The 24,057-nt window shown below is 37.4% G+C and overlaps 1 protein-coding gene and 1 pseudogene across 21 annotated transcripts in view; both read right to left on the bottom strand.

Annotated features, from left to right (window-relative positions):
• The window catches only part of NRXN3 (neurexin 3), a 1,555,579-nt gene that overhangs the window by 31,058 nt on the left and 1,500,464 nt on the right, over window positions 1–24,057 (bottom strand). For 12 of the 21 annotated variants that reach the window (XR_001512329.1, XR_001512328.1, XR_001512327.1 and 9 more), the window contains one exon: window positions 17,129–17,216. Coding sequence is in view for 16 of the 21 variants with exons in the window: in XM_006778842.2 (XP_006778905.1) it covers window positions 17,129–17,216 (88 nt within the window). In the remaining 5 variants the exon portion in view is untranslated. The remainder of the gene's footprint in view (window positions 1–17,128; window positions 17,217–24,057) is intronic. The other 9 variants (XR_001512330.1, XM_015558009.1, XM_015558015.1 and 6 more) reach the window with 1 other exon arrangement.
• Window positions 12,475–14,603, bottom strand: LOC107181652 (annotated as a pseudogene).

Genomic DNA, 24,057 nt, shown 5'->3' with positions numbered 1-24,057 from the left:
TATTTAACTGGGTCGGGCTGACTTCTTATATCCAAATATTCACAAGATGTCTCTTGTTGCCTTCTATAGTTTTTTACATTTTAAAAAAGTATATCTAGCCCTAACCAGACTGAAGTGTCCCAGGTTCAATTCCGGTCAAGGGCATGTACCCTGGTTGCAGGCACGTCCCCAATAGGGGGTGTGCAGGAGGCAGCTGATCGATGTTTCTCTCTCATTGATGTTTCTAACTCTGTATTCCTCTCCCTTCCTCTCTGTAAAAAATCAATAAAATATAAAAAATAAAAAAGTATATCTATACTTTGTTTCCAATTACAAATGCAAATATACTCAACCTGGAAATTATGGAGTATGAATAACAGAATAAAAATCACACACTGGGCACCACTTAGGGATAATCACTGTTAAGTCTGTTTTTGATAATATAACCCTTATACTTGATTCAGGACACTAAACCTCTGGTTTCTAGTAAATACTCAGTAAACTTGGCATGATTTCTTATTAGGCTAAATTAAGTGTAATATTTTCAACATTTAGATAATAAATTTCATGAAGCAAGAGGTTATTACTAGAGATTACCTAAGAGACAGAAAAGGTGGGAGGAGATGATAACTATGGATACAAATTTTGTCATTGCCTTGAGTATAGATCATACCCTATCTTTTGGCTGGAAATAAGGGTTTTAACTTTCTCTTTTTACAAGGACAAACCGTGTTAGTTCAAATGTAGGCAAATTCAGCTCTCCAAAACAGCCTTTTCTACCTTTCTATAAGGCTTTAGATGAGCATAAATTCTAGACTTGCATTCAAGTCCTTAGAAATATTTTTGTTTAGTTTGTTTATATTTATAAACTTACTTTGGCCTTCTAATAACATTTATTTTAGATTTAAAAAAATATCCCATTTTTATTTTCTGTCTTTAATCTATCCTTATGTAATAAAATAAAAAAAAACAATCTTAATACTTAACATCTAAATCTTTGGGCTTAATATAATAACTTCTTGGGGTGAGGGTTCAATGAAACAAATGGTTTGGTGTTAAGATCATCTAGTTACTAATAAAATTTTAGACTTAGAAAGATCTCTAGTCTTCAAATTCTACTAAGCCTAGTGTCATATTATAGATAACATTTCAAATCTCTTATTTTCTCTATGTTGATTTATTTGTTTGCACATACCAATAAGATGTCAAAGAAAAATCTGTGGGGAAGAGGTAACATACAGTTGCGAACTTTTATTTTGCTAAAGAAAGATGTTACAAACAGTAACAAAACACTATTTTTATAATAGACATTGATTTTAACCATTAGAATAAAACAGAAGATATATTTTCAGAACGTAGAACAGTCTGTAAGTTTAACTTTATTTCCAAAAAGTTCACTATAATGTCCTTATTTAGCTCATTTTGCCATGGATCATGAATTTAGGCATAGCTTGACACTGTTTTTGCATTTGAGCTTGGGAACCACTGTTCTAGTCTGCCTAATATTCTGTCCTCAAGGTAGGAAGGCAATATAATTGACAATTCGTCACTAGACCATACATGGGTTGTGTCTGTACCATAAACCACTTCCAGTCCTCACTAACTGCTTCACCATTTAGTCAGTTCTCCTAGTGACCTGTAGAGTTATAAATGTAGCCTCCAAGTGGATCAATGACATACTCTCTTGTGAGATAACAATGACCAGTAGAAAGAAAAGAACCAATTTTCACACATCTCCAGGTATTTCTGTTGGATACTATCTTAGTTTAGAATAAAAAATCTTTGGGCTTTAAAAATAACTTGATATACAGTATCCATAAAGCAGTATACATTATGGATTGAGGGCATTTGGGATTTAATTTCAACTCTAATAGAAACTAGTTCTGTGACCTTGAACAAAACAATTTATGTATGTAGGTTTTAGTTTTGTCACCTAACGCTAAATAATCACCATGAACTCTAAAGTTCTGCACGCTTATAGTCTTGGAGGTTTGTAAACTTTAAAGTTAAAGTAAAAAGGAAAATAAATTTTAAAAAGGCCTTTAACTTTATGGGAGTTTGGGAGAAGAACTGCTGTATTTAGTTCAATAATATCACCAGATGACACTTTAACCAAAAATCTTACTGAGAGCACAATTCTTCAAATTTAAGGTGTTAGATCAAAAGAAATAAAAAAATCGGATAAGCAACACTGTACCTCATTGTTGTACTGTGTTTGACTTTCATTGGATCTGTTTTTATATCAATTAAAAATATATATTTAATTTGAATGTTGTTAAATGAGGGCATATTTGCCCCAGTCCATCAGAGTTCTTGCTATTGTTGACTGTGAAACCTGGTCTGTTTCATCTATTCATGTCACTCAGCTGGTCTCTGGGTCAGAGTTTGCCCCTTTGCTTTATAGGAAAAGCTAGTAATGACTAAGTGTAAATAAATAAAGGAATGGACAAACAAACAAGTAAAAATCCAAGCAACCGGATAGTAAAATACCCAGCTATCACAAGCATAGTGAGAGAAAAAGAAATTGAAACTGTACCTTGTCAGATCATCGACAGTGCTTAATGTACCCTTGTTTTATTCATATTTCCTATAATCCCTCTGATCTCAGAGGCTGATTAAAACATTCATTCTAAATTAGGTTGTTTTAAAAGCCAACCCCCTGCATGTCCTGCCCCCAAAGCCCCACCTCATGGCTCAGTCTTCCTTCTCTCTCTCTCTCTCTCTCTCTAGTTCAGAGCCCTCCAGGCACAATACCACACTAGGGGGCCCTGCTAATGGAGAAATCTCGTAAGGTTATTAGCATCCTGGCTCCCCCACTTAATTCTGATGCTCCCTCTGGGGTTGTGATACATTCAAACCTGGCTTCACAATTTACCTACTCTTCATGTATGAGCCTTTTGTACCTTTTTCCACCTAATGTTAAAGATGCCAAAGGGTCAAAGCATTAATTTATAAAATAGCAAATGCCACGTTCGCAGTCACACGGAATATGGCTTTGAACCTGTATTCTCATAGCCTGCTCCTCCTGTCTAATCTGCTGCCAGGTGGTAGAGCACATTACTCCCCTCCGGACAAGGATGCTCCTTCCTGCGCCCACAGTATAATCCGTTACCTCTGCCACTCAACCGGGGAAGATATAAATAAATGCGGTCGCCTGCCATGCAGGAAGGGGTCCTGGATCGTGTGCCCCTTCCATTTTGCCCTCCCCATTCATTGCCTGTGTCGCCAAGAACGTTTTCTGTCAAAGCTTATAAAGCAGCAAATCAAAAAGTACAGGGAAAGAAGAGGTTCGCAGCAGGTTGCAAATATCTTATCTCAGTCATTTAGACATTTGTCAGCTCAGTAACCCACAGGCAAGGCTTGGGGAAGAATTACTGGGATGTGACACAGTATGTGGGCTGGAGTTCAGGGGAAGCTACTGCCAAGGCGGTCTGGAAGCAGGGAAAGGCAGCCTGCGCCCCAGCTGAGGCAGGGAGGGAAAAGGATGGATTTGCAAAAAGGGCAAAACATGAAGCTCTTACAAAAATTGCAGGGCACAAGCTGGATGGAGAGGAGCCCGGTTTTGTATGTTCATAACATGTTCTGTATATGAGATAATGGCACACTTAACATAATGGTGAGAATGAAGCTTTTTATGCCCTAAACTATCCCATGTGGTCTATGCACTTAATGGAGAATTTAAGAAATGTTGATTAAGATTGACTCTAGCCCTAGCCAGTTTTTCTCAGTGGATAGAGCATTGGCCCATGGACTGAAGGGTCCTGGGTTCGATTATGGTCAAGGGTATGTACCTCAGTTGCACCCTCGATCTCTTGCCCTGGTTGGGATATGGGTAGGAGGCAATTTATAGATGTGTCTCTCTCTCACATGGATGCTTTTCTCTCTTTGTCTCTACCCCTCTATTTCACTCTCTCTAAAAATCAATGGAAAAATATCCTCAGGTAAGGATTAATGGCAAAAACAAGTTTGACTCCAAACTGGGCAAGAAGGATTCATCTATTTAAAAAAAATAAAAGACTACAAATTTTTAACATATCTGATTTCTCTAGATCAGGACTCAGCAAAAGAGGGGTATGAGCCAAATCTAGCTTGATGCCTGCTTTTAAAAATGAAGTTTTATTGAAACAGCCACATTCATTCATTTATGTATTGTCTATGGCTGGCTGCCTTGGATTACAACAACAGGGATGATAAGTCTCTCAAATTCTAAAATATCTATTCTTCGGCCCTTTACAAAAAAAGTTTTGCGACCCCGGCAAAAACTGAATGCTTGGCAATATACTGCTGCCAGCTTTCAGGATCTTGGAGTCAAAAGGGGTCTCTGTGCTTAAAAGCTACCATGGATACTGGGCTCCACAGCAGAGGATCCTCAACATTGTCATGTTTTCCAGCCTAAGATTTGGCTGCAGGACTCTCAGGACTAATCTTATTTGTAATGAGACCCCTCATTGGGCAAGTTATACTTTCCTAAGAAGGATTCTAAGAAAAGCAAACCTAGCTTTAAAAAGATGTTTTCTTTTTAACTGTGAATTTTAGTCCTTCGTAACGTCTTTTAAGGTTCTTTCCTGGCATAGAAAATTCAAAAACTCCCAAAAGTTTTTTGGTTTGTTTGTTTTTATGTTTTTGCTCATAGTTCGAGATACATAATGCAAAGAAGTAAGACAAATAAAAAAGCCCTGGCCAGTGTGGCTCAGTTGGTTAGGCATTGTCCCATGCACCAAAAGGTTGCCTGTTCGACTTGAGGTCATGGCACATGCACAGGTTGTGGGCTTAATCCCCAGGAGGGGGTGTACAGGGGGCAGCCAATCAATATTCTGCTCACATATTGATGCTTCTCTCTCTCTTCTTCTCCCTCCTCCTCTTTCTAAAATATCAAAAAAAATTTAAAAAAGGAAAATAAAAGAGGAGATAAACACATGAGTATGAAATGTCAAGAACACACATATGTCAGAAAGAGGATAAGAAATCCATTCTGTCAGGGACATGCTCACTTATTGTCTTGTTTTCTATTAGCTGTAACATCTACACTGTGTTCTAAGGAACATACTTATTTCTGAAATAGAGAAACTATAGCATCTTACCAGAGCCCTCACTAAGAGTCCCTATTCTTAGAATCCTAAGATCAGTTAGAGGTAGCTGTTGTCTGATCATATGTTCTAAACAGGACTGCTAATGAGCAATGAGCTGGAAGCCCCCAGTGCACAAATTATTACCTAAGTGATGTCAAGAATGACTAACTTCACATGAGAGATAGTATTTACCCTAAATATTGAAACCATTCCACCTCATAGAAAACAAGGGTAAATCGTTGCAACCACAACTGTTTGCATAAGTCAGAACTGAATGATTTCATAACCTCTATCAACAAAGGTTTTTGAAGTCTTTGAGAGACATGGTAACAAATTTATTTAATGAGTGTTTCCTGACCACTTAATATACTCGATACACAAACTTTCATTATTATCAAAGAGGCAGGTAGCTACTTCATATATATTGGTTAAGGGGGAGTAAGTTGTACATCATAAGAGACAGTATAACATAGGGACCAGTGTGTGAGCTCAGGGGCCAGTTGGTTTGGGTTCAAATCCAGTTTCTTCTACTTCCTACTGTGTGACTTTAGACAATGTGTTTAGCTCCTTTGTGCCTCTGTTGACTCATTTTTAAAATGAAGATGATAATGATAGACTCTCATAGTATTGCTATGTGGATTAAAGAAGTTAAAAATGTAAATAATGTAGGACTAGACTTGACTAGACTAAGTGCTCAACGAATATTTACTCAATGAAGGAAACAAGATGTTGCAGGGGCAAGCCTATAGGTGAAGGCCTAGAAATCACCTCAAGGGATTTTATTCAATATTATGTTTGGTGAAGGTTGACCACAGGGACAACTAAACCTGACACCAAATCAAGGTAAAGTGTTGCAAAGCCCAAAAAGGACATCTAGTGTGTCAGAGTGTCAAATTGGAAGGGCTAATAAGATCCAACACATTCTTTTCAATTCCCAGATCTCTCAAACTCATTCATAAAACAATACTTATCTAACAGTAAAATATTTTTTCAAAAGTTGCAGTCATTTTCAGCAATGCAATGGTTACCATACTGTTTTAAATGTTCACATACTAGTTTATGAGAAAATGTAGAAGTAAAGCGCACTGATATAGTTCACTGTGGAGTTGGTTCATTAACATATGTCAAATACCATAACTAAATAAAGTTCATTATATTTTAAAAGTTACAAAAACATATGGATGGAGTAATGGAATCATGCTGAGGTTATCATTACATACTAAGAAAGGCATCTCTTATAGCTTTTCCAAGGTCAGAAAACAAAATTTTCAAACCTAAGAAATATCCTGCCCAGCTTCAATTACTAAAGGAGTAGTTGCAACTCTACTTTGAGGGGAAAAAAATGGTCAAAGCTCCAGAAATGAGCACATAATTGTTGAACAGTTTAGTGCTTTAATATGTGTTAAGCTTGATCTTCTGTGTATACAGCAATAGAAATAAAATGCATCCCTTTTCAAACAGGTTTGAATGTGAATGCCCAAATATGTGACCTTGGAAAAGCAAGTTATTTGAGTTCCAATGTTCTCAACTGTAAGATGGCCACCATAGTTTCCCCTTCATAACTTCTTAAAATGAAATTTAAATAAATACCATTTTGAATGCACCCAACATGTTATCTGGACTAGTTATATGCAAGAGCCAGCTTATGATAATTGATTGCTCCATTTTCAGCAATTTTTGCAGGTGGTTGCTAAACACAGCCATTATAAAAAATAGCTAAAATTACAATCAAATGCAGTATATTAAAAAAAGGTGAAAAACTTAAAATTCATTATTTCCTGGTTATTTTACTACATTTTACTATTACCTATGCTCTTGAGGTTATTGATGTGTACAGTGTCTGTATGGTGAAAATACATAGAATCATGTACCAATTCTGAGTTTAGTGTTATTGTATGTGTGACATGCAATCAACCACGGTGGGAATGTTTCACACTATAGAAACATCACAAGTTTGGACTGTGTATGTCTGTGTATGTGCTAGTTCTTAACATTTATTAGCAAGCTGCTTTACCTGGCTCTTCAAGAATAACCCTCTCTCCAGCCTTTTCCACCTTCCCTCTCTTCTTTCTTTATTAGAAAGTTCTTCTTAGTCCACAGAGCCCATTAATTTCCTCTTTGTTCTTCCCCTTTGCCTATGAGCAGCAAAGACCTACCCTGACATGACTGAAATCTCATCATAAAATCATCTACCTTAAAATGTTTTCTCTATTTTCAGATTAAAAATATAAGCATTTTTTATTTTAGAAGCTATTTAAAAATCTTTAATCTATTAATCCCTTTTATGCTCTCCTGCTCAACCTTTATAAATAAGGAGATGAAATCTTACAGATTCATTTTCATACTGTTAGTATCAAACAAATCAAACCATTCCAAGTTATACAGCAAATTTCCTGGATAATCACAGGTATAATCCAGCATCTGAATAACTAACTGGTCGTTTTATTCCAGTTCTGTCTCTAGATAATCAAACCTTATTCTCAGAACTAAAGCTATTGTATATGTCATGTTTTTTGGAAAGAGAAGAGAAGGAATTTAGGTCCAACTCGAAGTGCTGGCTCTTTAATTCTTCCATGAATTAAAAAATAAAGTAAAATAATATCATTTGACTTAGATCAAAAGATAATCTTACATCAAATTGTACATGAGTTAGAACCAGTGAATTAAAAAGGTTTTATCCCACTTTGGATGCCTTGCCAAACACATTTATATGTTAGTTTAAAATACACCAACATTACTGAATTTTATAATTAAAAAATATTCAGATGTACACAAATGCCTTACCAATTCAGGAACAGGCACTACTCTATACAGCAGAAATGGTGTTGCTTCCTCACACTAGCATTTTCTGAAAAAAAAATTTCTGTTGATCTGTCTCCAAAGAAAGGTTTAATTTAACTAGAAGATTGATAAGCTATGAAAAAAAATACTCTGAAAATTAGCTCTTACCTGAAATCCCTTTAATAGTAAAACCATTTAATCACACCAAAAAAATCAACAAGGGTTTCTTATTGTTGTGCATTGCATGGTTTTTGGGTTATTATTGTTAGTAGTTTCCCACTGTTGGTTTTGCCTCCTTAACTGGGTAAAAGGTGCAACTTATGACTTCCAGATGCAAACCACAGTTATCAGCCTCAAAATCAACTGAACATTTGTTTTGCTTTTTTGTGAAGTTCCCCAGGGGTAAGGTTAAAAGTAGAAACGATAAGGGAGTGAGAAATCAAGGGAGAGGATTTCAAACCACATGTTACAAACAGAGAACAGAATCACAGAACAATACGAAGACAGTGGACTTCAAGACAGGATGGCAAGAACAGACAAGAGACACACATGCTTGACTGCTGTGCAAGGAAAAGCAAACACAGGAAATAAACCAGACAGAGATGCTGCAAGAGCAGCTCTTGGGGCTACTATGACCCAATGCAAATAATAATAAAAACGAGAACCCATGAAATTATAACTACAAAAGAAAGTTACCCCCACAACTCATACACTGGACTTGCTGGGTTAGCCTGGATGTGTCACTGGATGAAACACAAGATGGCATCATTACAGCCCATGCATTGGTGATGGAGGCCATGGTTAGTTGATCAGCTACGAAATTGTCACTGCATGCCACACAATGATCCTGGGCTTGTCCAGAAATAAAAGATACAACAAATACTCTATATCTGCAATAAAATTCTTTTTATGCCATCTGAAATTTGTGGAGAGGGATGTGTTTCTTTGCTTGTTGTTCCTGCATGTTTTTATTTATTTCTTTTTTTTTGTATTTCCTGGCTTTTTTGTCCTCTTAATTGTCATAAAGGGGAGAGTAAAGGCAAGTGGCCTGTGCAGATATGGGGGGGGGGAGGAGAAGGAAAAAGGGAGGAAATTAAAGGGAAAAATATACATTGGAGGAAGAAGAGGAAAACAGTGTTTCATTCTTTTGTACACAACTTTCTTGGATTTTGTTGGAGTTTGTTTTGTTTTAAGCATAAATACTGGAGGGATATGCTGAAGGGGAAACATTCAAAATTAGGATGGCAAGAAAAGATTTTGTTGCCTTGTTTGATTTGTATATCTATAAATCTCTCATTATTTAAAGAACAATGATTATAATTACTCTTAAAGGATAGCAATGAGTTAAAAATAGCCATAATGACCAAAATACAAAATATGAATCAAAACAAAATAAAATAAGTTGAACCACCAAAAATTCATGCGGCACAAGATGAGGTGAAACAACATAAAGTGTTTTTCAAATATATACAAGGCATATATCTATTTATACATATATGCAGGGATGTGCATATGTGGATAGATATATCTGTATAATTTTTCTCTCCAGCCCTCTCAGGGATAACTGAAGTATGGAATCATCATTGTAATTATGATAAAGAAGAAAGCAAAACCTAAAGAAAAATTAACATGCGTTGTTTACCAAGTTAAAACAGTATCATGCATGTTCATGTTGGCTAATGTAAGAATGATGGTGTGAATTTCTGTGTAAAACACATGGCTGATGGCAGGGGCTATTGTTAATCTCTGTTTTTACATTAGTTTAATCTCATCTATACTGTGTCTACATATATATAGAGTGAGAGGCACTATAAATTTAATATACACACATATAAGTATATGTGTATATATATATACATACACACAGTACGTACATGGGCTTAGGGGAGAAAAAATATAGAACAGAAAGAATACAAGAAAACCCATAAATGCCTCTCTTTTAAAACCCAATCCCTCTTTATTTATTCATTTTCAGAGAGGATTTGCTTAATGATTTCATTAAGCTCATTCCTTATCAACTACTTGCACTGGCATTTGAAATCAGGAAGTTCTCACAAGTTTAGTTTGAAATTCAACAAGCCCATCCTTAAGCTATTACCTAAGAAGCCCTGACCCTAGACCATACTGTTATATGGGATTCAAAGAAAACTTTATGACTGAACTGTTTTAATTCCTCCACTGTAATCAATTAGAAATTCTGTGCCCCCAACCTAAGATACAGAAGAATGGTGTTTGGGGTTACTTGACTCTGTCCCTGGCTGGTATCATCTGTAATTGTTCTTGCCTGTCTATGAATGGGGTATGCTATTTGCTGAATTAAAGACCTCTTTTTAGAGTTTTGATAATGTTCTAGGAATTTCCAGTCATTGTCCACACTGTTTCTTCCCTTCCTATCCATTCTTTCCTTTTATTGCCCTTACTTTTCTGTCCTCCCTAATAGACAATAAATTCATAGTAGTAATGAAAAATGTTTTATAAATAAGTGATTTATTAAACTTTCAAATGAAAGCATATATAGTTTTTTCATTTATTATTTTTATTAGATTTGTTATTTTTGTTATGGAATCTATAATAATGGTTAATCCATGAGCCTGAGCAATGAATTACAGAATCGCCTAAAAACTACTTAGGACACTTTCTTATACTTATATTTCTATTATTACTCCAATTTTCAAAAAGATTTATCATTAGGGATTTAAAGGGCACATGTTCATTCCAATAGTTTAAAAATTAGTTTGGGTTGGGGTAGAGTTGGGTTATTAAAAAGTGATACAACTTATCACTGAGTAGGTTAATGAGTGAAAACAGAAACTCTACTGTTAAAATTTGGAATATCATGTGCCAATGAACATACTCGATTAATTTATAGATCAGCAAAGGTAATTAAAGAATTATTAGGATCTAGCCTAGAACTTATATGTGAGCAACCGTTTGCTTTTGTATGTATTATAAATATATTGTAAATCAAATATAAGAATGACTAATGTCTACAGCCGATACTGATTAATTACGTTAACAAATGTTACATCTACTTACATTCTGCTTTCCAAAGCTAAATCATTTCTCAGATTACTTTATTGGAAATGTTTTTAAGTGTCCCTGAGCTCTTCAAGGTGAAATTCTGGACACTGTGATACTCAAACATCCGTATAGCATTTAATTTAGCATTTACTATTCTACTATACACCAAACAGCCACTCCACTAATAGCCACTTGACTAATAACATTTAAACATGATTCTCATTACCAATCATGAGTTCCACCTGGAAAATTTTTTTTAAATTAAAAAAATAAAATAGACCTTTCTTTATAATAAAAACATACAAGTTGCCAACTCTTCAAGCTTGCTGGAGACACTATGTGTTTATAGAAAAACGCACAAGATTACAAACATCATATTTAGAAAGCAATTTACTTTTTTTCACCCAAAGATTCTGGAGAACAAGGCTCTTTTTTTTTTTTATCCTGTGTTAGAAAAATATTACTGTCTTAACACTTCCCACAGTGTTCCAGCAAATAAAACCAGGAATGATTTGGCAAACTTTTAAGCAATTCAGTACCAAATTTTCATATTATAAATATTTCACTGGAGTATCTCAATCTGATAAAGATTAAGAATCCAGTTTCGCCTGGAGAATACAAATTGGGGGATGCTGTTGGTGTTTCGCTAAATTTAAATTTTACCTACATTGGGTTGAGTATTATAGTGAAACTAACAATAACACCAAATGCAAATGTAAGGACTTTGGAATTGAGGAGTAAAAATACATCTGAGAAACACTCTGGAAATAGTAATTATTTGGTGATCTCAGATTACTGCCATTAGTTAAACATTCCCATCAATCCAATCATTGTAAAAGTTGTTTAGCACAGTACTCTTGATGATGGATGTGTTTCATTTTTACTTCCTTTTACTGTCTGCCCTCTGGTGGAAGTGCTGTCCCTTGAAAAACCTGGTTAGCTGACAGCCAGAAAAACATATCCCTGGATAATGGCTGGATGAATCAATATAGTTGTTAATTATTACCATGCCAATTTCTCAGGTGTAAAAGGGATTTCTTTTTATTTTTTCCTCTGCTCTGTGATTCCTGTCCCCAAGGACTTTTAGAGTTTGAGGCCATAAATATATAAAATTTAGGAAGTTGATAATTTCTAATTATAAAAAAGCTAATCTAGGAATACATTTCAATTTCCAAAGATGGAAACACTGGGGATACGAACAGAGGGGAGGGAGAGAGAAGAAAAAGAAAGTCAATGTCATCAATTTCTCTTTATTTCAGAATTGTTTTAGATCACAAAAGTGAACTTACTGAATATCTTAATTGTTATTTCGCTTTCATAGTCTCATGAAAAAATTCTATTTTCTAGTGGTTATTTGAATTCTCTCAAGCGCTCTATATTTTTCCTATTGTTTAATCCGGATATGTACGAAGGACAATAAAATATGAGCTTACTGCACAATTTAATATCAATAGAGTATAGTTGGAAAGGAAACATGTATATGCAAACTCACAAATCTAAAATATTTTTAAAATGTGTACTTTAATAAGTATAAAGTATATAAAAATTAGGTTAGCTTGTAGAAAAGCTGACCAAGATACATAAATTAAGAAATACAAGTATCTATCTAAGTTTTCTATATTTCTTTTTTTTTACAGAATATTTATTTAAGTTGTTTAATGTATAATTTCTCATTAGTCATTTTGGAAGTCCTTTATTGTAAAGATAATTCTTTTGCTTGATAACAAACAGCAGCCACCGTGTCAGTGATTATTCAGGACCTCCACGTTGTATATATTCAAGTTCTTGAGACACAACTTTCCTTTTATATTTCTGAGGTAATATTTTTATTATTTCTGCAGTGTCTTGTGGACCCCAATGTATCAGCCAATCTGACGATTTACTTCCCTTAGAATGCTGAGAAATTAAAGAAGAGTGAGATGGTAGTCCTGCTGATCTCACAGCTTCTGATACATCTACGTTTAGGATTGTCTCTTCTGTTAGGGAACCTTATTAATGGAGTATGTAGCTTGACTGCCTGCACTACCCCGCTAGCAGATACCATCTTGCTGCCCATCATGACCCCAAGAAAGGGCAGCTTTCACAAATCTAAAATATTAAGTAGACATTGACTTCTTTGGTGTGAAACATATTCAACTTTTATAAATTAGGAAAGTTAAAATCCTGACCCTCAACTTTAGGTAGTTAAATAGTGATTTTAATATTCTTCTGAATATTTTAATTTGATGCAGATGGTTTTATACTTTAAAGGCTCAATTCTGGGTTTTTTTAAGCAAATATTAAGAATTTGTGATCTTACCTTTTACTCATCATAAATGATCTAGTTCCCTGGAGTAGAAGGGATAGGGAAAGTAGAGAATTCATTTTGTTGAACATATGTGGGTTTGTTAGGGTGATGATTACTTATATAAAATTATATATTTTATATAATTCAGTAGGTTTTAATTAGCTGATTAAGGGGAGATGAAGTCAGATGGATGACAAATCTCTTATTTGAATTTAAGATTATGAGGTACTTTATGAGTCATACAGATTAAATCAATAAATACTAATTGAGCTTTCACTCTGTGTCTTGTTGTCATGGTTTAGGACCTAAATCTAAACTTTAGGAGGTTGTTGTTTTTTAAAAATTCATTCACATATTTTTCAGAGAAAATTTGAGATCCATTGGATTTTCAAGGTTTCTAAACTATCATCAACCAAACTCCAAACACTTTGACATTGTCTCTAAACATCATATGACTGAGCTACACCAAATTTGAGTGCCAAAGAGGGCTTTTGACATGAAAAACAATTGCTTGCTTCTGACTCAAAATCAGCAGCTTTAAGACCAATTTTGACTTAAAGAAAATTAAGAAAACTAATTTCATTTAAAATGCGATGCCCACCTGAAAGTAAAAGTTGTTGAATTAGCACATACTAACCTGCCCAAATTTATGAAGAGCAAGAACTTCTAGTGGATTTCAATCAGAAAAGAACTTATAGAAGCTAAATGCCTTATAACTGAGGTAGCTAGAAAATCATACACTTGCTAATAAAATGAGAGAAGACAAGGTAATGTTACGTAAAATTGAACAAGGCCTAGGTAATTAGCCAAATTTAGTGTATTTCCATCAAAAATCGAGCATGGCAAAGAGTAACATTTTAGAAACTGAGGTAGTGAATTAGGTTGTTTAAAGTCAGAATTGAAATCTCATTATTCATATGAAAGTTCAAGATTAACTATGTCAAAATTATGTAACTGTCACCATTACCTGTTGCTGCATGGGTAGTAAATGAAATCCTCCTCTCTAGCTACTGCAAAAACTAGCCCCAGAAACAACTGTTTAATTGTTTCTAGATTTTAATCTCCTTTTTTTTAAATGTGAAGACTATGGAAATATTTCCCATATAATACCAAAAAGTACTTGATAGATCTATGCTCTGTAACCTTCATCAGTGTTAATCTGGTCCCAGAGCAAAACTTGCACATCAGTAGGAATATCTATTCCCTTCCCCTAAGGACTATGCCTCTGACAAATGTCCCTCTGTCTCTGAATCACTTACCAGGAGTCCTTTATGGAGTAAATAAAATTAGAAAGGAGAAATGCTCATCCTTCAAATGTGATGACTTGAATGATCCCAGGCAAGGGAAATCAATACTTGTGTCTTAGAGCGCATGCTAGCTGCTTCAGGGCTGGCATCCTGTCACCTGATTTATTTATATACCCTTCCCCTACTCCCTTTCAGAACAGAACAGATTGTTTAAACACTGCTTTAGTCCCCCCCCCGCCCCCCCCCCTTTTTCCCCCCCCCCCCCCCGCCACACACACCCCATGTAATTATATTACTAAAGAAATTACTGGCATTGAATTCTGTCCTCTGCCTTTGAATCAGCAGAAACACCGGTGCAACCACTAAAAGGCCAATGGACTTAGTTTGCTGCCACTCAAGTTTGGAGCTGTTCATGTTCAATATCAAATGGCAACATATAATTACACCTGGGAGCTGTACAAGTTGTGAATCTGAGATTTGGAAAAGACCCTTTGTTATTAGGGAGGTTGATATGGAGATGACTATGTGGGGTGGGGGGAGGTAGAAGGCAAAGATGGCAGTAATATCTCAAAATGATCAAGCCTCTGTTTTTATATGAAGACTTAAAATCTATGGATTTGAGAAACATGTTTGTGTATGTATATGTATATAAATATCACTGCTATAAAAGCAAGAAAACCAGAGAAAGAATAAACGTGATTAGGTAACTATTGACCAAGAATCAGTTAATATGGGGATCTTGCCATATTCATATGTGAATCCCTAATACTTAGTACATGACTAATGTACACAAAATGTATTTGTTGGAGAGGTAATTTAGGTGGTAAAGCTCCTTGTTCTCTTTTCCCCCAAAAGTTCATTTATGAGAATTATTAGAACAGTAAGGACTCAAATCTAGAGATACATTGTATCCTTCCTAAGTGCTAAGAAATATTTATTAAATGAATGACTGAATGAATTAATGAATAAGCACTTGGTGTATAAGTTCTGGTATAGATTAAGTGTATCTGCTATTTTTATTATATTTTAGTATAGTTGATATACAATATTATATTAGTTATATTAGTTTCAGGTGTACGGTATACTGATTTGACATTTTTATACCTTACAAAGTGATCACCTTAGTAATTCTAGGAATTATCTATCATTCTTCAGATTTATCACAATATTACTGACTATATTCCCCTTCACCTTTTTTCATCCATGCCCCATCCCCTCTGCCAACCATCTCCTTCGTCTGTGTTTCAATGAGCCTGTGTTTGTTTTGGTTTGTTTGTATGGTTGGTTGCTTGGTTGGTTGGTTTGGTGTTAGATTCCACAGATAAGTGAAACCATATTGTATATTTCTTTCTCTGTCTGACTTACTTCCTTACATTAATACCCTCTAGAGGTAAAAACCTCACTTAATACATTGAGATAATTACACAATAATTTGAAGAAAATCTGACTAACCAGATCACAGTTACTTTTCTCCCACACAAAAGGGAACAGATCACACTCCAAAGTGAAAAGGTCCCCCATAGTGTTATGTCCCTAAGTCATGCTAAGGACAGGCACCCACAGAACTTCCTGGATCCAAAGCCACTTGCAAGTCACCAGCTTCCACAATATGTGAAAACTTGTAAATCATTCTGGGTAACAGATATATTTTTATTTCTGCTATATTATTTCTTCATGAAGCTTAAATTTCTCTAGAATTAGCAATATAAAATGTTTACTGGCTTGCCTTTTTTAAAAAAAAAAGGAAAGGGGAAAAATTAAAGCAACCCAAAGAATCAATTAGAAAATTCTATTTATTTCTCTTAGCTTTTGCAGAAATAAGATCCTAACCCAACTCCAGCTTTTAATTCTTTTAAGCATACACAGAAATTCGATGATATCTGTTCTCTATTATATATATATATAAATGTTTAACTTAGAGCAAGTCTCAAAACAGATGACTTGGTAAAGTTGATAGGAAATAGTCAGGGACTACAGTTACTTACTGGACATTATATCATATAAAGCTCACTCTAAAGAAAGGCTATAAAACATCAAAATGTATTTGGGTGCAAATGGGGAACACACAGAAGCTCCTAATTGCCAAAGTCCTCTGGACTTCAGCACAGCGAATACATTTTGAAGCATCTCAGCATTGACATGGCATTGCTTGGTACTAATTTTGTGTTTGCTTTATTGCTGCACAAATTCTCTAAAACACCCAATGAACAAAATTAGTATAAATATAATACCATGTGAACTGCTGTTAAAATCCCATGGAAAATGTTTCTGTTTGTTTTTTTTTTGGTTTTGTTTTGTTTGCCACTTAGGCTCAGAACAATTCATGATGTTTAAATGATCATTACAGTTCCGCTTTGGGTTGGTAATTTTTTGATGTCATTCCACTATAGGCCTTTATGCCTCTACCCCACCCTGTAAATTTCATAGCTGCTACTGGCTGCTATGCATTTGCTTTTTCCCAGGGTCTATCTGGGTGTTGGATTGCTCAAAGTTAGGTTGAATACCATGGATTTTTCTTTATCAAGGAACTGACTTTAAATCTCCCTGGGACCTTGTTACTCCTTCCATGGGATTTGATGCTTTAGATTACACATTAATATTTATATATGTATGTTTATACATATATAGATATGGGAAATACACACATTAACACACTATAATATCTATACAACACATGTCTATTCACATATATGTATGTATTGTTTTTTGCAAATGAAAAATAAAGCAAGCAAAACAAGACTGACCTAACCTACCTGTACTCGGTTCACATTCAACAAAGTCTTCATCATCGCTTGAACATTCAGCAGATGATACAAGGTCATCTGATGTTGGCTGTTCATGTAAAAAAAAAAAAAAGGGTAGGGGGAAGAGAGAGGAGAGAGAGATAAGGAAACCAATGAACAAAAACATAGACAACTTATCATACTGGCCTGCCTCCATCATTATTACTGTTTCACTTCTCTAAGAGGGCACGCTGTAGGATGCAGAATGTTTCTCCCCTGTAGCTTGGAATGGCTTTGGACCTGGACAATTTGTGTGGGTCTTAATGTGAAGCTGAGTGACCCAAAGTGGTTCTAGGAGATTCATCCCTAACCCACACCATCACATGGTGCAGCCTGACTTTAGTTTCAATTTTGAGAATCATCTGGGCAGGAAACGGGCTATTGCAAAGGGTGGGCGATACAAGAGTACTGCCAGCCCAGAAATGCCCTACAGCTTTGAGAGGATTTTAAATGCATATGGTGTGTGGTGTTGAGTGTATGATTTGGTGGTTGTGAATCAATAGGCTGGCATAATTAATGAACGTTGTGGAATGCAGTCTGTTCAGGAACAGGATAACGTCTTCCCTAGCTAGCAGCAATGTCTTTGTGTAATTGCTGCAATTAGCTGAATTAGTAATGTGGACCAGCAGAGAGATACCAAACGACAGTCTCTCGACATAGGTAAGGCTGTTTCTGGAGAGAAGAAAATCTCTTGTCGCAATAATAGTAATTCAACTTGAGACCATTTGTTTTTCTATTGGATCCCAGAGAAACTCCCCGATTGCAGGGAATCTGCTGGGAGAAATATAGGGGCTGTGGGTATGGCCAGTTAAGAAGGACCCTTGCTACATAATAGATGAGAAGACTGCTTTGTGTGTCTGGTACATGCACAAGAAGTACTGTTGAGTTAATTAACTAATCTATACATCTTATATAAAGAAACACATTTTTGTCCTACTATGTACATAGGGCAATATACAAATAGAGTATATACTAGTTTGCTGGTCTTATTCCTAATGCACTGAAGTATGAATCCATATTCAAGAGCAAAGGCAATTATAAGCTAGATGCTGCACAAGACTTGTATGCATACTTATTAATTAGAGTTATTAATTCAACATAATTTTTACAACAATTCTTTGAGACGGACATAATTATTATACTTTTAAAGAGACCTGAAGTTCAAAGAGACTAAGTAAGTTGCTGAGGGACACACAGCTAGTAAGAAATATAGTGAGGATTTGAATAGATAAATTTTATTCTTGGTCCCCTCAATTGTGTCCCCTCAAATTCCTATGTGGACATTCTAGTTCCCACACTTCAGAATGTGCTGGGAGCCGGTCCATCCTTGCTGTTTCAAGGGACCTGGTGTATATGGCATACTGTTCTTAATATGTTTGCTCCCCTTAGCGCTGTGTGTTTTAACCAAGGCCACCTCTCTGAGAAAGGTTGTTTCCCCAGGTAGGAATTTTTCCCTGAAGTCAGGGAGGGGATGGAGATCCTGAACAGAACTTGGCTGGAGATCCTGGCTAGAGATCCTGGTTAGGCTGCTGATCAACTGAGCACTGTCTCCGTGTCATTCCTTCTTCGCCGACTCCGTCTACACCTTTGGGAACCTCTGGACCCGCTGGAGCTCAGAGAGGTGGCCTTGGTTAAAACACACAGCGCTAAGGGGAGCAAACATATTAAGAACAGTATGCCATATACACCAGGTCCCTTGAAACAGCAAGGATGGACCGGCTCCCGGCAAGAATGTAACTGATATTTTGAGGTTAGGTCTTTAAAGAGGTAATAAAGCTAAAGTGAGGTCATTGGGTAAGCCTAATCCAATATGACAAGTGCCCTTATCAAAAGATGAGACTAGGACACAGACACACCAAGAGGGATAACAAGGTAAAGGCACAAAGAGAAGACAGCCATCTACAAGCCAAGGACAAAGTCTCTGTCTCTCCCCCTCACCCCCCCAAAAAAAGCAGCTGACACTGTGACTTTGGACTTCTAGCTTCTAGAACATAAGAAAATAAATTTCTGTTGTTTAAGCCACCCAGTCTGAGGTACTTTTGTTATGGCAGTTCTAGCAACCAAATACACATGATAACCCATATGCTTTGTATTCCCAGCCAACACCCTTTTTGAAATAGACATACTAGGTGTAAAATTATTGGGCACAGGAATGAACAGTAGAAAAAACACATTTGGTCATTGATTTCACTTAACTGATGGTGGCAGAGAGGTGCCTTAACCCATGTTATTGATCTTTATTCTACATCTGACAGGCAGATACTTCTACCCCTGCTCTTCCATAAAGTTAATAGAAGGATAATTTTCAAACATACTTTTCCTTTCGGTTAAATGCTATTGAAGTGTGCATTTCATTTCCAGCAACTGATGCTGTCCTGGAGCCCCATATTTCCTTTAGAGAAATGGCCAGTTTACTCCCCTGGAGGTTCCCGCTGGCATGGGGCCTCATGCAGGTCCACAATGGGGTATTTAGGCAAGGGAGATGGCAAGGGAATAAATGCTAACTGTACACACGCAGAAGGCAATAGACACTATTTTTGGAAGGGCCACAATCACTATTAGATCTTTCTAAAGGATGCATTATCACTGGGGTGATACCTCCTCCAAGGCAGCAATGATTGTTTTGGGTGAAGGGAGCAGATCTTAGATGTAACAAGGGTTTATGACCTACCAACAGCCCATAGTACTTAAATAAATACACAGTATATCTGTGGCATTAAAATTTTATAAGATGAGGGCAATTAGGAAAAAAAATGTATCAAAAAAACTCCGTAGAGGGTGGTAATGAAAAAGTGGTTGAGAATACACTGCTATGGTATAATCAATTGGAAATTAATTGTTAGTGACTTAATTATAAGGACCTTACAAAATAGCCCATATACTGCCTATCTAGCTTTGGTCCCTAGAAATGAGTGAAACCTGATGAGTTAATGACAATCTAGTGAGCTCATTCAAGAACAGAAGGCCAGGGTATAAAAAGGTCATTGAGCAAGTATATGAAAACAATGCATGATTCCAACCGAACCCAACCAACCAAACAAATAAAAGAATCCCACTATAAACATTAACATAATATTAGTAGAATCTTCAACTTACTCCTAATAAATTGATCTTAATTTTTATTGGCCAAAGAAATGATGAATTTTTTTTCAAGAAAAGTGCTAGACTCTGAGATTGAATGACTATTTACTATTTTCTTCTCCCTCCTCCACCTTCTGATACTACCTAAGTTTTCTCCCCTGTGGTTTGGATAACATTGTACATAGCTACACTCTCCTTCTCCATTACCATCTCAACTTCTGTCCCCCAAATTGGCCCCTACTACCCATGTAGACCCCATGCATATGCTCTTCCATGTTCTTGCTCCCTTTCTCCTCAGTTCACTGTCTCTGGGCCCCACTTCCCAGAGATTTGTTTTCTGCTGGTCTTCTCTATGAATATGGATAAATGCAACATTTCTCCCAGGCAAGAGAGGCACATTTACCAGCAGTTCTGACAAATAGTGGCTAGACTTGAAGGTTTAATGAGAGGGAGACTATTATCTGGTGGTAAGAGCAAGCCTGACTTTCTACTACACTTTCAGCCGGTAACCTGGGAAATCAAGTTATTTCCCTCTCCAACCCTCAATTTTTTTTTAATCAGTAAATTGGGATAAACAGAGAGTCTCATTATTGGTTGGGTATCAATTTAAGTGTAATGTTTAAAAGTGAAGTTCTAGCCTGGTTGGTGTGTGAGTGGGTGAGCATTGATCCATGAACCAGGAGGTAGAGGTTACATTCCTGGTTAGGGCCCATGCCAAGGTTGTGGGCTTGATCCCGAGTAGGGGGCATGCAGGAGGCAGCCGATCAATGATTCTCATCATTGATGTTTTTATCTCTCTCTCCCTCTCCCTTCCTCTCTCTGAAATAGATAAAAAACATATACTTTTTAAAGTGAAGCTTTATTCCTGGCATATGGTGCATGCTCAAGCAATAGTAGCTAAAACTAACTCAATCAATCAATAGATCAATCAATAAATAAAAACAATACATCAGCCATGAAGAATGATAAAAAGTATATACTCATGAAGATGGTAAGAGAGCTAGATAAATAAGTGAAATTTGATTTCTTTCCAATGGCTCTATATCAAGACATTAGATATAGGTCTTAGGTGAATTCAGCCCCTCTTATCTGTCCCTCAAACTTCATCATCATTATTTACAGCCCCAGCCAATGAGACTCTCAAATCAATTACACATATCTCACTCCCTCCTTGACCAACATCACTATAACCAATGTTGGTTTATCTGGAGAAGCTGGCTCCCAATACCAACATGCAGGCCCAGAACACTGCAGTTTCAGAAAAACTCATTCTGTCAGGAGCAGCAAACTTTGGTTTGCAAAGAACTCAGGATTAAGAATATTATATTTAAGGATTTATCATTTATTTATTTTCCAATTTTGTTCCTGTCTCATAAAAAACTCAACAAGTACAAATCAAGGGTTTGGGATATGCACTTAGAATCATATTCAAAAGTAATGACAAGTTGATTCAAAATTACCCTGGGAATACACCCGGCCTTCCTTTAGTGCCTTTTAGTATTCTTATCTGTGCCCTTCCTCAAACATAAGTAAATGCAGGCTCTGACCCTGAACTTTGGAAGAAAAGGTATACTTCTTTGATTATTGATTCCCATGGCTGGTATAATATAGCAGATAAACAAGGACTCGGGATACAATTATTATGAGTAGAACAGAACTACAGACTTTTGTCTTTAAAGAAGATCCCACTCCTAGGAATATATCCTAATAACTCCCAAATACCAGTCAGAAAGAATCTATGCACCCCTATGTTCATAGCAGCATTATTTATAACTAAAGGCCTGGTGCATGAAAATTCATGCCTGGTTGGGGTTCCTAGGCCCGTCCAGCAATCAGAGCCTATCAGGGCCATCTCACCCAGTCCTGATCGGGGCTGGGCTGGTTGGGCTTGCCAGCTGCCAGCCAGGACCTGCTGGATAGGGCGGGAGGGTCGGGGAGAGGAGCTGCGGGAGGTTTGCCAGCCAGTTGGGGGAGGGGAACTGGGGGAGGTTGGCTGTGGGAACACACTGAGCATCTGCCCCCTGGTGGTCAGTTCGTGTCATAGTGACTGGTCATTCTGGTTGTTCAGTCATAACGGTCACTTAGGCTTTTATATATATATAGATAGCTAAGATTTAGAAACAGCCCAAGTACCCATCAGTAGATGAATGGATAAAAAACAAACAAACAAACAAAAAAAACAAGGTGGGACATTTACACTACAGAATACTATGCAGCTGTAAAAAGGAAGGATCTTTTACCCTTTGGGACAGCATGGATGGACCTGGAAAATATTATGCTAAGTGAAATAAGCCAAACTGAAAAAGACATATGATCTCACTTATTTGTGGAATCTAATGAACAAAATGAATTGACCAACAAAATACGATCTGAAGCAGAGAGGCCTGGAATAGACTGACATACTTTGATGTGGTGCTGGTGGATGAGAAGAGATAATCCAAAGAACTTATATACTCACTAGAGGCCCAGTGCATGGATTCATGCACTGGTGGGTCCCTTGGCCTGGCCTGTGGGGATCAGGCTGAAACCAGCTCTCCGACATCCCCTGAGGGGTCCCAGATTGCGAGAGGGTGGTTCTTGGGTGATGCACCCCAGATTCAGGCTCCCTCTTCTCTGGTTTTGGGTGCGTCACCAGAGAACTGCAGCTGCCAAGTCACCACAGCTCGGCAGCTCCTGCGTTGAGCGTCTGCCCCCTGGTGGTCATTGCATGTCATAGCTACCAGTCGGCCAGTTGGCCAGTCACTTAGGCTTTTATATATATAGACTAGAGGCCCGGTGCACAAAAATTTGCACCAGTGGGGTCCCTCGGCCTGGCCTGCACCCTCTCGCAATCTGGGACTACACAGGGGATGTCAGAGAGACAGTTTCAGCCCAGTCCCCGCAGGCCAGGCCAAGGGCCTCTAGTATGCATATGCATATAAAATCTTTGGTTAACCTTTTCCCACCCTCTCCCCTCCCTCTGAGATTCATCAGTCTGTTCCATGTATCCATGCCTTTCTTTCTTTCTTTCTTTCTTTCTTTCTTTCTTCCTTCCTTCCTTCCTTCCTTCCTTCCTTCCTTCCTTCCTTCCTTCCTTCTTCCTTCCTTCTCCTCACCTGAGGATATGTTTCCATTGATTTTTAGAGAATGTGGAAGGGAAAGGGAAAGATAGAGAGAAACATCAAAGTGAGAGGAACACTTTGATTGGTTGCCTCCTGCATGAGCCCTGATCTGGGCCTGGACCAGGGAGGAACTGGCAACCTAGGTACATCCCTTGGTCAGAATTGAACTCAGAATCTGTGTTGGGCAGGCCGAGGTATTACCCACTGAGCCAAACCCGCTAGGGCAGGATATGACATTTCTTAACCCTCCAGCAGCAGACCTTCCTTTTTTTTCTCCAGGAGTATAGTAAAAAAAACCCTAGATCACCTATTTGGACTCTCATTACCCAAGTTACTAAGAATATTACCAGTGGCATACAGGGAGCTTAGCCAATCAAGGTTTTAGGCCTGGGCCGGGGCACCCCCCAGCTTCCCGCAGCCACTGCCACTGCCATCAAGGATCGCTGGCTGACTCCACCCCGATTTCCCGCCGCTGCAGCCATCAGTGATCCCTGGCTGGCTCCTTCTTGGCCCAAGCCTAAAGACTCCGGTTGAGGTGTTAGGCCTGGGCTTGGCTGGCGCCCCCCGCCCCCTCCCTGCCGCTGATCGCTGGCTGGCTCCACCCCAGCCCGGCCTAAAGCCTCAGGCGGAGGCTTTAGACCTGGACCTGGGCACCCCCAGCTCTCCGCCACCGATCACTGACTGGCTCCGCCCCGGTTCCCTGCCAAA

The sequence above is a fragment of the Myotis davidii genome, unplaced genomic scaffold (assembly GCF_000327345.1).
Source record: "Myotis davidii unplaced genomic scaffold, ASM32734v1 scaffold309, whole genome shotgun sequence".
In the NCBI taxonomy this organism is placed as follows: Eukaryota; Metazoa; Chordata; class Mammalia; order Chiroptera; family Vespertilionidae; genus Myotis; species Myotis davidii.
This window is presented reverse-complemented; position numbering and strand designations above follow the sequence as displayed.